Source organism: Protopterus annectens, chromosome 11.part0, assembly GCF_019279795.1.
Source record: "Protopterus annectens isolate FY-2018-M chromosome 11.part0, PAN1.0, whole genome shotgun sequence".
Lineage (NCBI taxonomy): Eukaryota > Metazoa > Chordata > Ceratodontiformes > Protopteridae > Protopterus > Protopterus annectens.
The window spans coordinates 410659753-410676614 of record NC_056745.1 but is presented as its reverse complement, the minus strand read 5'-3'; the positions used below and the strand labels follow the sequence as shown (position 1 = coordinate 410676614).

General features: G+C 42.9%; 1 protein-coding gene across 1 annotated transcript in view; it reads right to left on the bottom strand.

The window, feature by feature from the left end:
• Positions 1-4600: 4600 nt before the first annotated feature.
• The window catches only part of APAF1 (apoptotic peptidase activating factor 1), a 2040921-nt gene continuing 2028659 nt past the window's right edge, over positions 4601-16862 (bottom strand). The window contains exon 27 of the mRNA XM_044087206.1: positions 4601-6425. Within this exon, the coding sequence (XP_043943141.1) occupies positions 6279-6425 (147 nt within the window). The 3' untranslated portion in view covers positions 4601-6278. The remainder of the gene's footprint in view (positions 6426-16862) is intronic.

Sequence of the window (16862 nt, the reverse complement as noted above, 5' to 3'; positions counted from 1 at the left end):
TGATAAACAAGAATAGACCTTGAAAGGGGGAATTTATAAAGGTCACCATGGAGCCCTTGGTGAAAATATTAAGGTCAAGGTAATCATGCTGAAACACTGCAATACCTTTTTTTGTAAGGGGCATCTGACAAGTGGTCCACTGACTGATGTAGTTCATCTTCCAGGGACTGCTGCAATTCAAACATGAGGTAAATAGTTTATGGCGCTCAGTGCAAATTTAAAAGAGAAACAAACATGCTTAAATTGATGGTCCAGAGACGAGATTCCTTATTGGGGTGTGAATCATTGAGCTCTAAGAAGCTGGAACCTTCTTAAGAGCTGCTGCAACACTTGCAGTACCTGGCTTAGGAGTCTCTTATGAAAGGAACAAGAAACACAGCATCAGAAACTTCCCATGTTGCACTGGTGGTCATCCCCTTTGAATGCCCACCAATGCAGGGACAACCCAAGAGGACTGCAGGTGAACTGGAACACCTTCTGAAGCACTGTCTGCAGTGAGCAGGTGGCATTCATGAGTCACCTCCCCCCCCCACTGTCTCATCATTTCTAAAACCTCCCAGAATTTTTGGCATCAGTGGGTGATGATAGGTGATATCCATCCTCATTTAAGATCTAGTACAGGAGAATCAGTAAGAGAGTTAAGATGCTTCCTCTTACATGCAGACTTCCTTATGACCTTTGGAGGTGATGAGACCAAAAACAAAGAGAATAACACTTAAGATGACAACATTGTGGAGGAATGCAGCTAATAGTCCTACATTCCTCTGTCCTCCTAATTGAAATGGAACATTCAAGGGATTATGAACAGACTGTTTTGCCTCTTGTAATGGTGTTAATGTCCAAATAGAAATGAACATCAGAGCAGTCATTTCAAGGGTGACTGTATGGCTGCTGTCATGGCAGATGGTGTCTGTATACTATGTGCCAAATACCTTGGCGACTACTGCTATTGGACCAGACACATTGGCATAAATGCCTCAACCCTAAGCACGGAAATGATAATCCCACTGTCACTGACTGTGAGAAAACACTGAAACCAGTGGCAAACCTAACAGTGGAACCACCAACGCTAATACTTGTGAAATAAAGATCTGCATCACAGGCTGTACTAATACAGCTTCCATCACTGATTTTGACATGATGCCAACAACTTTCTGACCAGTACTTAAATAGGGTACTAGTGAGGAGAACTTCAAAGACCTGTTCACAAGGAAGAATACAGATGAATGACCCCTTTCTACCACAGCAGATAAGAAAGGATAGCGTACAGTCTTTCGTGGACCCTAATTCTGGAGTCCACAATCTTTTCATAACCATCTGCAAACTACTGGGCCAAAATACGTTTCTTGTACATATGAAGCCTTAACTGGTTCTTTACATTTCTCAAGGTGTTAGGCATAAAGACCTGGCAAACGGAGTACTTAAAATGTTGTTCTCTTCCCCAAACAACTTAAATAAGACTGATATACTTATAATGATGTGATATTTGTTCTGGCATTTATATCTTCTAAAGTTATTGGTTTCTGCTGTGAAATATAAGGAAAGACTATCCCTACTGGTAGATCAGGAAATATAAACAGAAAAAGATAAGACAAGTAATGCACTATTTTAGTTGATGAAAAAAAGGAACCCTCCATGCAGGAAATACGTAGAAAAGTGAAGAATGAGGAATTCCTGAAAAATAGCAATGTTAATAGGCTACATACAAAAATAGAGGGATTTGAAACAAAGTCAGTAAGACACAGATTGAAAAGAGCCTAAAGGGAGGTACTAAAAGTTGGAAAACACTTCTTCATAAACAGCAGTGTGAACTAAATATCACTAAACGGTAATCAGGACATTATAGCTGGAAAAGTACAGTTTTGTACCTACCATAAATGTAGATGTTCGAGGATCCACATTGCCGTGTCCTCTGGCTATGTCGTAGTCCCAAGATCCACCAAATGAAATACTCAGGCGCATTAGACAAGCGCCACTGGACGCCAGTACCAGGTACTAATGCGCATGACCATCGCCATCTCAGTCTTTTCTTGCCCCAGATGTCAGAAGACCCTAAAAAGACAACAAGGCCAAAATACCTGCATATAAAAAATATGCACAATATAAAATATATATAACAAAAATATCAATAGCATAACCTCACCTGGCCAACCACCCCTAAAACACAGAGGGGGGGGAGGAGGTTATGATCAGGGCATGTGGATCCCCCAACATCTACATTTACAGGACGACACATTTATTTTGAAAAAAAAAATCTAGTAAAAATAGCAAACTGTAGCCTGAGACCATTTCTCAAAGCTGTATATTGTTTGCACAACGAGAGAGTTGGAGACAAATTGCACCATAGTGTATTTTGTGATGGGAGGGGCTGAAGTAGCCTGGGCAAGTTGTGTACTTGGTATTAGTCCCGCTGTTACAAAGGATGTATTTCCTTTAAGTAACTCTCTATTTTCAGAGCCATGCAGAACTAATCAAAGACACCAAAAAGCTCAAGCAGTGGGCCTTTTATCTGACAAATTATTCCAGGGCACACAGAAGGCAAAAATAAAGTTCAACAGAGAATTACAGACCTGCTAGAGGCTACTTGTGGTACAACATTCTAGAACTGCACAAGAAATCCCAAGAGGCCACCAGAGGGAGTAGGACTGGTGGAGAGGATTAAGGATGTTGGCCTTCATTTGCATAATGTACGACCTTGAACAAGTCACTTAACCAAACATTGCTCCTGGGTCACCCCTGAAAAGATACCATTATCCAGTGGGCTTATCTGATTAACAGGTGTCTATTATTATTGTTGTCTGACATGGACTGTACAGATAAGTCTTATAGCCATAATAGATTAGTACACATTTTCTTAAATTAGGCATTAATTTGTTGGGAATTTCATTTTAAGAGAGAAGGTCAAGTAGTGTGCAATTACTGAGTTATTCTGAATCATGTTAACATATTCCTGCTTAAGCTGGTTTAGGTTTTTAAGACATCCCAGTAGGATATTAGCTGTGCTGGTCTCCTGGACAGCAAAAAAGAACAGAATAGGTCATGCAGTACACACTGTTTTATAACTGGGCTCTTTCTAATGCCCATGGCATGAACATGCATTCCACATCTCTAAAGATAGCAAGCTACTGAAAAAGATCAAGCTAAGGGACCGATGTTTGCTTCCAGCTATTCCTTAGCTATTCCTTTCCCTCACATTATGAACTCCTGCAATTCAAATCCTTTATGAACAACAATGTCCAAGGAGAAATAAGCCAAGAAGTGATGTTAACTTAATGGCAAAATCCATATTTGCTGCCTACAACTCCTCTGATAAAGATAATGTATTTTGTTAAAGAATGTACTCTGATCAGAGATCACTGGATTTAATACTAATTTCTGACAATTTTCCACATTACTCTTTCTGCCACTATCGCTTCTTAACCACCTATTCAAAGTTCGGTATCCAAAGCTGGCAAGACGCTTGCTAAGCAGTAAGCAGGCAGAAGCAAAATATGCTGTAAACACATGCACAAGTCACAGTGTTTATAAGGGCTTAGTGGGATTTGTAAAGGTAGTATAAGAGCATTTCATAATAATACCCACGTAGGAAAGTAAAATATACAACATGGATTTGTCACGTATGTACATGAGAACTGCTGATAAGGTCTTGAAGTCCTGAATATTCCACTTATCACTCCTTCAGATTCCTTTTGTGGTTATAGGACTAGATACATCACAATAAAATGTTTTATGAAATGCCAAGAATTTTCAACATTCAAACTGCCTATTCTCTGAGAAATGTCAAGTAAATTAATGAAAATACTGACACACTGCATGACAATTACTCTGCAATACTACTTTTTATCCTTTCCTTCTGAGCATGTTTTCATTCTACAGTTAAACGGGATACCCAGTTTACATTGTCCCTTCACATATCCATCCTTTCCAATTCTTATTTTGTAGCTCTACTCTTAGTGTAGTTTTGCTTTGACAAAATGAGCAAGTCTGCTGCAGATACAACTACTCTACTTTATTAGGTAAAGCACTTTTCGTGTGTGGAAATCACAAACTTCATCAGACCAGATGAAAAGCGCTTCACCTAATAAAGTAGGATAGTTGTATCCTGGCTGTTTTTTGTTTTACTGTTAGTTTGTTTTGTTACTCATTTTTCAAGTCTGCCACAGAGTTTAAGTTCTGGTCTGATGAAGTTTGTGACTTCCACAAATGAAAAGCGCTTCACCTAATAAAGTAGAATAGTTGCATCCTGGCCATTTTTTGTTTTACTGTTATAGTTTGTTTTGTTACTCATTTTTCAAGTCTGCTGCAGAGTTTAAGTTCTGATCTGATGAAGTTTGTGACTTCCACAAAAGAAAAGCACTTCACCTAATAAAGTAGAATAGTTGTATCGGAGATCCGCGGTGGTGCAGCGGTAGCGCTGTTGCCTCAGCACGAGGTTCTCCCGTTCGATTCTCAGCTGGAATGCGGGGAGTGCCTTCTGTGTGGAGTCTGCATGTCCTCCCCGCGGTTGGGTGGGCGTTCGAAAGACATGCGTAAATGTTGAAGGTTGAACATCGAGCTGGCACCTCGGCGTTCATGAAAATCTACTGCCAATCATTAGTGGACTGGAGTTCCACTGTGGCGACCCCTAACCGGGAAAAGCCGAAAGACAAACAAAAGCTGTATCCTGGCCATTTTATGTTTTACTGTTATAGTTTGTTTTGTTACTCATTTTTCAAGTCTGCCACAAAGTTTGACTTCTTAAAACATATGTAGCAGCAGCTCAGGATGTTGTTCCAGACAGCATTTAATAAAGAAACATTAGTACTCACTATAAAAGGAACTGTTAACTAGGATCAGTGAGTACCATAAGTGCCCATGTGTAAGCGAGAATGGGATAAAACAATTTATAAAATATTAACAAATATTTACTGCAAAAACAAATGGAAATAAAACTAATTTCTAATGAAAGGATCCTGTGTAATAAAAAGTAGAAGTTTTGATTTTTTTCGTCTTTTTTCAAAACACTACCAAACTAAAGTCTTCTGATAAGAAACAAACATTTTTGAGGGGAAAAAAAACTACTAGATCAGTTTGTTAGCTTCAGAAATGCAGCAAGCAGCTCAGCAACTTTCTTTGACACAGTATATCATTTGGACTTTAAGCAAATTTTCATTTCATTCTCAAACTATTGAGCTATCCTGTTCACAGAATGAAACAAAGCATGTTTCCGGTTCAGTTGCTGGCCAGGTTACCTTCTCTGGGAACTCTGCTCATGTCTCCTGTGCCTGTGTTGATTTTAATGTTATCTCTTGTTCTCTCTTACATCATATCCAGGCATGCTGAAAGATAATTTGGTGATTCCCCTACATTGACTATAGATGCATGTACATTTGCTTACATCCTTTGATAGTCTGGCTTCCCCTTCACAACTGACTAGTCCAGATAGGCTCGAGTTCCACTGACACTTTGAACAGGATAAAGCAATTATTATGAAATGAATGAATGGCTATACATTATTAAGGATATGGTGTGCAGGTTATTCTGTATTAAAAATTGCTAATTGTTGAGAACATTATAAATACAAGTTAAGAACTTGTCTCTATGAAAATACTGAATCACTGATCATGGTGGTACAACTAATGAATGTGATTAAACGGCAGAATATTCTACCACAAAAGAAAACTTTCAAACTACATCCATGTGAATATGTGGTTCTTTGCACACACACACACAGATCAAGTTGTTACATCCACATTACTGCCCTCATTAGTTGCGCTTAACAGGCAAAAGACTGTATTTCATTAAAACAAAAAATTACATTTCTACAACTACTACCACAATGAAGAGCTTATGTATATTAACAACCTGATCAGCTGCACATATAAGTAGATGAATGCTCTCTTTCCAGCAACACCACTGATCACAAAAAAGTAACGCCATTTAAAATTGACAATTCCTTCTTCTCTCTGTGAATTTCAAACAATGATCTGGTCTATACATTATACCTTATTTTTCTTCTAGGACTCAGCCCATCTCAATACTGGGCCAACATGACTGCATTTATGATTCGCATTATTACCTACCATTTTGGTGTTGCAGTTTATAAGGTACTTGATAAACAATAGTACCTTGGCTCAGTTTTACTTTTGAAAAAAATGTAAACAAGGTGAACACAATACTGGAATACATATTTGGTAGAGTTCTGTGCACCAAAAGTTGAATTTCTCTTTTTCATACAATGTCATCTGGATGACACTTTCACTAAGAACCATGATTGTGCTGCGAGAAACTACATAGCTTCACTCAATCCGCTTCAGAACATAAAGGATGCCATTATTATCAATAGTGACATAGGTTTGGAAGTTCGATGACACGTGCATTTTTTTCAGGTATGATCCAATTGTGTAAAATGTCTGGAGCAGCACTCCTGTATCAACATTCCACCACTACAAAATGAAGAAAAAAAACAATGATTAGCTGATTAGTCATTACATTGCAGAAACTTTTTTAGTTTGCAGACACTGGTAACATTCTACAAGTATTTGTATAATTTTCTGTCAAAATATTAATTTCAAAGTACTTCCTGTTTTTCAATAAAGATTCAAATATCTTCCCAGAACAGTTAAAACAAAAAAAAAATACAAATATAATTTCGAAGTACCACTTGCATCTTCTTCCTATAGCACTTAGTATGAAAAGGAAAAACACAACACAAAAAAAAGAAATTTACACTTAAGCCTACAGTAATAGGTTGTCTGGGTATAATCCACTCAAATCATGAATTCGCAGCACACCAGCCATAAGGATATTTGTGCTTGACCAAATGACTCGAATTCTTACAGTTACAAATAAAGCATTAAAAAATAAGAAATATCAGCTGTTCGAGGATATTTTGCTTCCCACTGCAAGGCCTTAAATACTATGAAATAATATAAGAGATCTGGGGACACAGGTTGACAGCAACCTCTCCTTCAACCACCACATTGCCATTGTGGTCAGAAAGTCCTTTTTTGTGGCACATCTCATTAGCAAGGGTTTTGCATCCAGGAAGAAAGAGGTCACCATCTCTCTCTACTCTTCCCTCATTAGACAGTCATCGAGTATAATGCCCTATTTGGCATGTACCTCAATAAACACCTGCAACAGCTGGAAAGGCCACAAAAGTACCACATGAAGAGGATCCTAGGCCTTAAACAGATGTCCTACATGGACAGACTCAAAAAAAACTCCAGCTTTTCTCGGTCTCATATTGTCTATTAAGAGACGATCTCTGCTTGATTTACAAAGCCATGTCTGACCCAGCCCTGTTAGAAATATTACACCTAAAGAAATCCCAATTTCTCTGCACCACATGCTCCAGGGACCTCAACCTCATTACCGCAATCAACATAACATGCTGGAGGGACAGGTTCATAGCCCAGAGACTGCCCATGCTCTGGAACAGACTTCCCATACATGTCAAGCAGAGCATCTCACTGGCCCTTTTCAAGACAAATCTTGATGAGTGGATGGGAAATATAAAGTTTACGCCGGGGATCACTCCAGTGGCTCTACTTGATAGTGGCACCGGGAACTAATAGCAGCATGATGCCAGGGCACTTCTATGGGCTAGGCTTGCAAAGGCTTCACGGCCGTTGGCCTAGTACACACCTATGAACCTGTGTGTGGGCACATGCAGGAATTAAAAACCTGAATGAAAAGTTAATACCTTATGAAATTTCAATATTACCATGGTTAAAGTTAGGACCAATTCAACATCATCAACGTTTTAATGTTCCATATCAACAAAACAACCATGTAAAAATAATCATATACAAACTGACAAAAACAACAAAATGGGTAAACATGAGAAATGAATGAGTTATGTGCTTATCATAATGCTAGATCCATGTTGTGCTTTTTTAGCCATCTCATCTAATGGGTATTTCAGATCCAATGCTGGCAACTCTCAGACTTTAGAACTGCTCAAACTGCTCTCACTACCTGTAATTCCCCTCTGCCTTCGCAGTTCGCCAGATCAAGTTAGACTGCCTATACGGAATCCTCCACTTTGCTAAATAAGCAGAAAGAAGTAAAATGGCAAAAATACAGTCTTACTTATGTAAGACAAAGCTTCAGACAGGTCCAATATGGTCAGTCGACACCCCATGATAGTAACAATCTGGAAGGTGAACTGTGAGGGGGAAGATGACAACACGCATGTATGTTAACTTTCATATCTGATGTTGTCTTTTCTGTCCATCTCAACTAATAGGACAGAGTCCCCAGCTACCACAAACCCTTGGATGACTTATGGAAGGATATTCCAAAGAAAGGCACAGCCAAACAAAGCCCCAACCTAGACTGCGGTTTCTGCTGTTGATTACCTTTATTTAAGATTCTGTTTACTGATAAGATAGGTGGACTGGCCCCAAGACTCTTACTGGCCATCAAGTGCAACTGAAGGAAAACATACTAAAGTAAAATTAAATACAGATACAAATCATAACAAAAGATATGCAGTAAGGCCGTCCCCAGAGTCTGAAAATTCCAGATGTCATTGTCTGATTGAGAGATTACTTGTGTGGCAGAAGTATGGACTTGATCAGCTTGTCTGCTAATACAGTGGATTTCCCCTGGACATGTGCTGCAGTCAGAAAGCACTGGGAAGATGCTGCCTAATGCCAAACCCTCACAGCTTCCCAGCACAAACGGTATAAACTGGTTCCTCCTTGTTTGTTAATGTACCAGACCACTGACATATTGTCTAACTGGAAAGTGAACACACCCTTGTGGAGGGAGTCCTGAAAGGCCTGCGATGCTGGGAAGACTGCTTTCATCTCCAGAACACTGATGTGAAGATTGGCCTCTACCGATAACCACATGCCTTGGACAGTCTTCCCCTCAATATAAACCCTCATCCCAGAAGGGATACGTTCGTGGTCACTATGACTCTTGGGGGAGGGAGAACAAGGGATGATCCAAAGAAACTAGATGGGAACCACTGCATATTTTGTCTGAAGATAGATGACAGTCTGACTGGGAAGCATACAGGATAGTGAACGATGATCCACTGTACTGAGAGAGAGTCCACCGTAAAATTCTTATGTGGAATCTGGCATGAGGAATGCGGGTGATGGATGCTTCAATGAACCCAGAAAGGGGTAGAATGTATCTTGCTGTAGGATTTTGGTGGACAGGACTGGAGAAGCCTGTTAGCAAAGTGTCTCTGTCTCTCCACCATTTTTTTTGGATGAAGGAGAACATGAGAGGGAGGAGGCAGATTCTCTTGGGAAGGCAGGGTGAAGGTCCTTGAGAAACAGTTTGGACCGATGGTTCAAAGGGCAAAGGCTACACAGACTTCACAAACTTCTTGAAGATGGGCAGCCCCCAGGCAATAAACACATTTGGTTTGTGGATCATGGGGTGATGGGAGTTTTGTGTTCACAGGCAGAGCAGTTTTTGAAGCCCATTGCCTTTTCAACCATAATTAAATAGTGGAAAACACCGACACCAACAAGAAACAACAACTCTAACTACACAGTAGTACAAAGCAATACCCTAATTAAACAGAAGTCACAGCAGTACTCTAACATAGAAGTTCCAGAAAAAGAAGTTATGTACCTACCATAACGTTCCATGTTAGTTGTCTTCATCTCGTCTTCTTTCTTGCTGGTTGGGATCAGAGCTGATCCTCGGCTCTGACTCAGCCATCTTCTATAGCTTGAGAGCTGTTTACTGGCTCGAGGCTACCCCTTATCCCATGATGCCTAGCGATAGCTACCCAGATCCCGCTTGAAATAGCTAACCCCAGACATAGCCAGAGAATAAACCTGTCTATACAAATAGGTTGAGCATACCTGACATACTCTCTAAGTCAGTAGAGGAAACAAAGCAGAGAACACTCAGCCAGTGAAACCAGAACTCCTCTCAGTCCAACAGGACAGGGGGACGGAGGGTGGGACGCAAGAAAGAAGGCGAGATGAAGACAACTAACATGGAACGTTATGGTAGGTACATAACTTTTTTATGTTAAGTTGTCTATCTCGCCTTCGTTCTTGCTGGTTGGGACAGCATCCCTAGCACCTACAATCCTGGGTGGCTCATTGGAACAGACTCTAAAGAACACTGGAACCAAAGTCAGCTCTGCTCCTGGAGACCATATCTAGCTTGTAATGAAAAATAAAAGTATGAGGATTTGCCCACATAGCAGCTGCACAGATAGAATCTATAGGCAACCTAGATTGGCCAAGGCCCTAGTAGAATGACCTTTCGGTTTGATAGGCAACTCTTTGTTCCTTAATTGATAAATGAAAGTAATAGTGTGAGACAACCACCTGGATAAGGTCACCTTGGAAACTGGGATACCTTGTTTGCCTAGAGCACAGGAAAGGAATAGTTGGTCCGACTTCCTTATTTCCTTAGTCCTGTGCAGGTAAAAACGCAATTGTCTATGAACGTCCAATTGGTGTAATTTGTACTCTGCTTTGTTGGTGTGGTTGGGGAAAAACACAGGAAGGTCTATAGATTGGTTTAAATTATTTTCTGAGCAGACTTTCGGAAGAAACTAAGGATTAGTCCTCAGAGCAACCCTGTCCTTATGAAAAACCAAGTATGGAGGACGAACACGTAGTGTCTGAAGTTCAGAGATGCTTCTGGCTGAAGTAATAGCTACCACAAAGAGTGTCTTCCAAGATAGAAACTTAATAGGGCAGGACTCTGCTGGTTCAAAAGGGGGCAGAGTTAGGGAAGTTAATACCAGATAAGGTCCCAAGGAGGAGAGAGATCTCTCACTGGAGGCCTAAGGAGAGTGGTCACTCTCAAAAAGGCTTTACAGAGCTTATGAGACATAATGTTTGAATTTGACAGACCGACATGAAAGTTAGAAATGGCCGCTAATTTAACCCTGATTGTAACAAAAGTGGACCCAGAATGAAAAAGTCGTGCTAGGAATTCTAGAATTTCGTGGACTGGGGCTGAAAAGGGATCTATGTTCCTAGTCTCTGCCCAACAAAAAAAACGTTTCCATTTACTAGCATAGGTTTTTCTGGTTGTGGATTTGTGAGAGGAGACAATAATCTCATGTACAGTCGGGGAAATGCTAGGAAGCCTGGCTAAGGTTGGAAGTGGAGCAACCAAGCTGTGAAGTGGAGGGTTAGGAGGGATTGATGCAACCCGCCTGTCTGATGAATCAGTAGGTCTGGAATCGGATCCAGAGTCCAGGGCTGATCGAGAAGGTAATGGTGCAGGAACGGGAACCACATCTGTCGAGGCCAGTAGAGGGCAATGAGGAACATTTTGCAACCCAACGATATTGCTTTCCGTATAAGTTTTGGAATCAGGGGAAACGGAGGAAAGGCATAAAGAAGTCCCTGAGGCCAAGTGTGGACTAGAGCGTCTCTGGGTGAGTGACCTGGAAGGGGAAGAAGGGAGAAGTAGTTGCTGCATTTGCTGTTGAAGGGGGTGGCAAAAAGATCACGGAAGGCTGTCCCCATTTGCGGTAGATAAGGTCTGCAAATTCCTGATTCAGAGACCACTTGTGAGGCATGAGGATAGCTCTGCTGAGCCTGTCCGCCACGATGCTGGACCTCCCAGGGATGTGCGTCGCAATCAGAAAGCGTTGGGAGGAAATCGTCCACTGCCACAGTCTGAGTGCTTCTCGAAACAGGGGTTAGGACCTGGTTCCGCCCTGCTTGTTGATGTACCACACCACTGACATGTTGTCTGTTTGAATTGCAATGATCCCAGAAGGATGAGAGTCCTGAAGGGCTTGCAACGCTAGGAGCATGGCTCTCATTTCTAGGATGTTTATGTGCAGATGGTACTCGTGAGGTTGCCAAGTGCCTTGGACTGTCCTGCCCTGATAATGCCCCCCCACCCTATCAGGGAGGCGTCTGTGGTCACTGTGGCTACCAGAGGGGGCTGAATGAAGGGTCTGCCCTGAGTCACTAGTGGGGAGACCATCCACCAGGAAAGTTGCCTTTTGCATGCTTCTGTAATCATGATCATGTGAGACATGGGCAGCTGTTGGAAAGACCACTGTGTGAACAGAAGCCATTGAAGGACCTTCATGTGAAAGCGGGCCAGTGGGATTAGAAGAATGGCTGCTGCCATGGAACCCAGAGTTTGAAGGATGAACCTGACTTCTTTTGCTCTGCATTAGAATTTGTATTTGCTGATGAATTGTAGACACCCTTTCTAGCGGTAGCCTTGCGGACATGTTCCTTGTGTCTAAGTCTACTCCTATGTAGGTGATAGATTGACAGGGCAACAAGGCAGATTTTTAGAAGTTTACTGTAATGCCTAGCTGGGAGCAGATTGTGAGTGTGTAGTCCCTGGCTTGTAGAAATTGATGCCTGGTAGTACCAGTAAGGAGCCAGTCATCTAGATATGGAAACACCTGGAATCCTCGACGTCTCAGGTGAGCCGTGACCACTGCCATACATTTGGTGAACACCCTGGGGGCTGTGGTGAGACCAAAGGGCAGAGCTCTGAACTGGTAATGACTGGCTCCTAGCCGGAAGCGAAGAAATCTCCTGGAGCGCCTGTCCATCTTGATATGGTAGTACGTGTCCTGAAGATCTATCGAGCACATCCAATTGTCCTGACCCAGAAAGGGTAGAATGGACTGTAGCGTGACCATCTGAAACTTTGTTCTTTGTAGAGACCTGTTTAGTCTGCTGAGATCCAGAATCAGTCTCCGGTCCCCTGTCTTTTTAGGTACCAAAAAGAACCTTGAGTAAGTTCCAGATCCGTGCTGGTCTGCCGGGACTTCCTGGATGACTCTTTTTTTTCTAGCAGTTTTGAAACTTCTATTACTGCTTGGTCCCTCAGATTGGGTGGAACATCTGGAAGGGATTTCCTTGATAGTAAGGGGGGTTGACAGAAGGGAATTTTGTAACCTCTGGATATAATGGACCATACCCATCTGTCTTGTGTTAAATTTTGCCAGGCCTTTGGGTACAGTGAAAGTCTTCTCCTGACTGCCTCCAGAGGTGAGCAGCCGGGCAACCCTTCAGGGATGCTGAAAGGGCTTATCAGAGAAGGATTCTCTATTGCCCTGGTTCTGCAGACCCCCACTGCCACGAGGGTGGCATCTGTTGTTATTATTTCCCCCTCTGCCCCTACAGGAAAAATCGCTACATGTCAGGCAAGGCTCCCTGGGATTTTTGGAACCACATTTTGCCACTATTCTGACCTTTGGGGTATGGTCTAGAAGGAGTGGGAAAACGGACTCCCACAGCAGAGAGAGAGTCTTGCCTTCTTGCTCACACCTAGTCAAAGTGTCTTTCACCTGTGGTCCAAAAAGAAAAGAACCATCAAAGGGGGTGTTGGTGAATGACGCTCGAAAAGGTTCCACAAAATTACACAGCCGCATCCATGCATGTCTCCTAAGGGCCACACCTGTACCTGCAGCTCTACTCACACCATCGGCTGCATAGAAAATGTGCCTCATGGAGGAGTTAACTATGGAATTAAGCGTCGCCAATTGGGAAACTACTTTAGCTTGAGCGCACTCAGCTGATGGATCTTGAAGGGTATCTCCGAGCTCTTTAAGGAGATCCCTCTGAAGCCGGGTAAAATGACATAAGTTGTTCAGTGACCTAATAGAAAAGGTTGTTGAAGCGAACATTCACATCCCGTATCGTTCATGGTCCTAGACTCCTTGTTAAGAGGATGGAGAGATGAAGAGGTCTCCGCTAACTCTTTTTTGGTGGCTGCTGCTACCACCATGGCATCAACAGGAACACCTTTGGTAAGGAACTGCTTATCTTGGGGTGCTGTGATGAATTTGCCAGGTCTCCTTGGAGTTGGTTCCACTGTATCCGGAGCTGACCAAGCCTTTCGAGCCACCACTGCCATAAGTGGATTGAAAGGCAGAGAAACCCAGGAGGTGGAAGGTCGGGAACCGAACGCATCCAGAAATACAGACTCATCCTCGGTAGGGGCTAGGGGGTTCCAGATCCCCCCCCTGCTTAAGCATTTTTAGGATGTCCAAGAAGGAAACATCTTCAGAGGGGGATCTCGGGGACCCTTCCGAATCATCTAAGTCTGTATCAGAAGTGACAGACTCAGGGGAGTCAATGTGCTTCCTCTTGTACTTCTTCTTACGAGGGGGCTCCTCTGAATGATGAGGGGAGGCCTCGGAAGAAGAGGAAACACCCAATAGGGAGCCCTGGAGTGCCGGTTCCCTATGCTTAGGGTCTGGAGGAGGAGAAGAGGTTGGCACAGGCACTACAGGGGACGGAGCCGGTGGGATTGATAGTGGAGCTGACTCTGTGACCAGCACACTCCTCATGACATCGAAGGCGTCCCTGCCACGATGCAGAGAAAGCTCTGGTTCCGAAGAAATTGGAATCCTTCTCCGCACCGAGGGAGACAGCTCCGAGGCCGATGTAGGAGCCGAGCTCACCTGCGCCAAAGCTCCAAGAGGGAGAACGGGGTTGGACAAGGGTCAGATGCCACTCGCCCCCTCGAAGCAGATGAGGGAACCCCGGCGCCCAGATCCTTCGACAGAAGGCACCACTGAAGGGATCGGAGCCAATGTCGGAACCGAAGGAGATAGAGTTATCAGAGCCAACGGTTCCACTACTCGAACCCCAACGAACTCCAGCTCCGAACTCAGAGTTGGAGGAAAAACATTGATAGAGGTGGACGGAGCCGACACCTGTTGAGGAGGGCTGGACAACATCTTGGCAAGTGCCTGTGACTTTAGCAGCCTACTGACCACTCGCTCCACATAGTGATCGGACAACTTAGAGGATCGAGAGGAGTGAGAGGATCAGTGACTGCGCTCGCTCTGAAGCATAGGAGACCGAGGAGCCGAATGTACCGATTCCAATGAAGGGGACCTCAGCCTCTTGTGGCTCTGCGAAGGCTCCGAAGTTTCTGAAGGAGCCGACGGGGAGATAGTCTTACCGGTACCAGCCGGAACCGAAGTAGAAGGTAGAGTCTGAACCGAGGACGGCTCTGAACTTGGAGCCGATGGCTTGGTAGATTTAGGGGATTTCACAGGCTGAGAGCTCTTGGCCAGTGAATCCTGGGGTTTTAAAAGACCCCAAAGAATAAGCTTATTCTTACACTCCTGCAGGACTCTTGGACTAAAGGCATGGCAGATAGAACAAGAGTCCTGCAGGTGCACAGCACCTAAACAACAGACGCAAGAAGTGTGCCCATCTGTCAGAGACATTTTCTGACAGCATGAGTCACACTTCTTGAATCCTGACACTTTGGATTCCTTCGACATCCTGAAAGAGGAAAACAACAAATACAACAGCAGCTACCAAGGCAAAATACAGTCTACACAAAAAAACACACTATGCTACAAGACTATAGATAAAGTTTTTGTTTTTTTTTTTAATTAGGAAAGCCTCTAACTTAAACGGCTAGCCTATGAAGAAAGGCTTTACCAGAAAGGCTCATCCAGACTCTGCTACACTTTGCTGTGAAGGAAAGGTTAGTTTGCTTTTATTTTTTGTATTACTGTATTGCCTTTCTATATTTTGAATACTGTAGTTTGTTTTCTTTACCTTGTGTTTTGCTTGCATTCTGTTTTAACAGCATATTAAAACTTCAAAAGAGACCACAGCTCTCTCTGTTCTGAGTCAGGAAGAATTTTTTCCCACCCTCCCACGCATTTAATTTGCCTTGTTAAATACCACTGTCTTTCTAGTTGCCCGCCTCTTATGTTAATCTGACCATATATCTCATTTCTCTCTACTTTCACTGGCTTATGTGAGTAATCACAAAATCATCATTTTTGAAATCCTACCCCTTCAATTATTTAAATTTATTGGCTATCCTACAGTATTTCATAGTACCAAAATACAAAAGTGACCACCCCTTTCAATCCATCTTGCTGTTTTAAAAATAGCAACTCTCCACTAAACCTTAACTTTTTAAACAGGCAAAACTCAAGTTATTTCACATCTAACTTCTTTAGTGCACACTGCAGAGTGCATTCTTTTCAATCTTACCTTTAAGCATCCCTGTGACTAGCACTTTCTCTAATACCTGCTGGAAAGCACTAGGAAGCCTTAAACTCATACAAACACTGAACTCTCCTTGTTAACAAGGAGAAATTAATAGTAGGCACTAAACAGCCTATAATTGCAAAGTACCTTGCTAAGGAAACAGCTCCTATACTTTACAAAGAAAAAAAAGCCCCAAACCAGGCATGTCCAAGGGTCAGCTTCCAGTGATTTCTCCTGTCCACCTGGTGAATCTGGGCATACTGGGGCAATGCAGCAATTGCCTCATGTACACAGACAACCCTCTCCTCCTACCACCCAACAATACAACCTGTGAGAGATGCACTTACATAGCCAAAATGGAAGCAAAGCTCTCTCCACCCAAGATTGTGCTAAACAGTCAAGAGGAGAAGGTTAACACCCACACTACACCTCAAGCAACACATAGCCCTTCTAAACCCGCACCACCAACACCCACATATAGCAACACTAAATCCACATATGAAGAGGCCCTTAACTGTAACCTGCCCAAGCAACAAAGACCTCTGAAGCTGAAATGCAAACAAACACCAATCACAACCAATGTGTCACATAGTTCACAACACTAGTGTGCCACCCAGCAACAGCCCCTAAGGCAAGACAATGTACCAAACACTTTAGTCATAGGTGACTCTATAGTCCGGCACACTGATGTCCCTCTCACCAGGTTGAATAAGGAGAAAATTACAGTCAGCTGCCTGTCGGGTGCCAGGATCCGCCACATAACGCATGCACTCAAGTCACTCCACAACAAGTACAAATATGACTCTGTCATTGTCCATGTTGGAGTGAATGACTTGAGACGTACCTCCCTGGACTACATGAAAAGAGACATGGAAGAGCTCTCGGATCATGTGACCCAGGCAGGTATGACCCTAGCCCTGAGTAGCATCC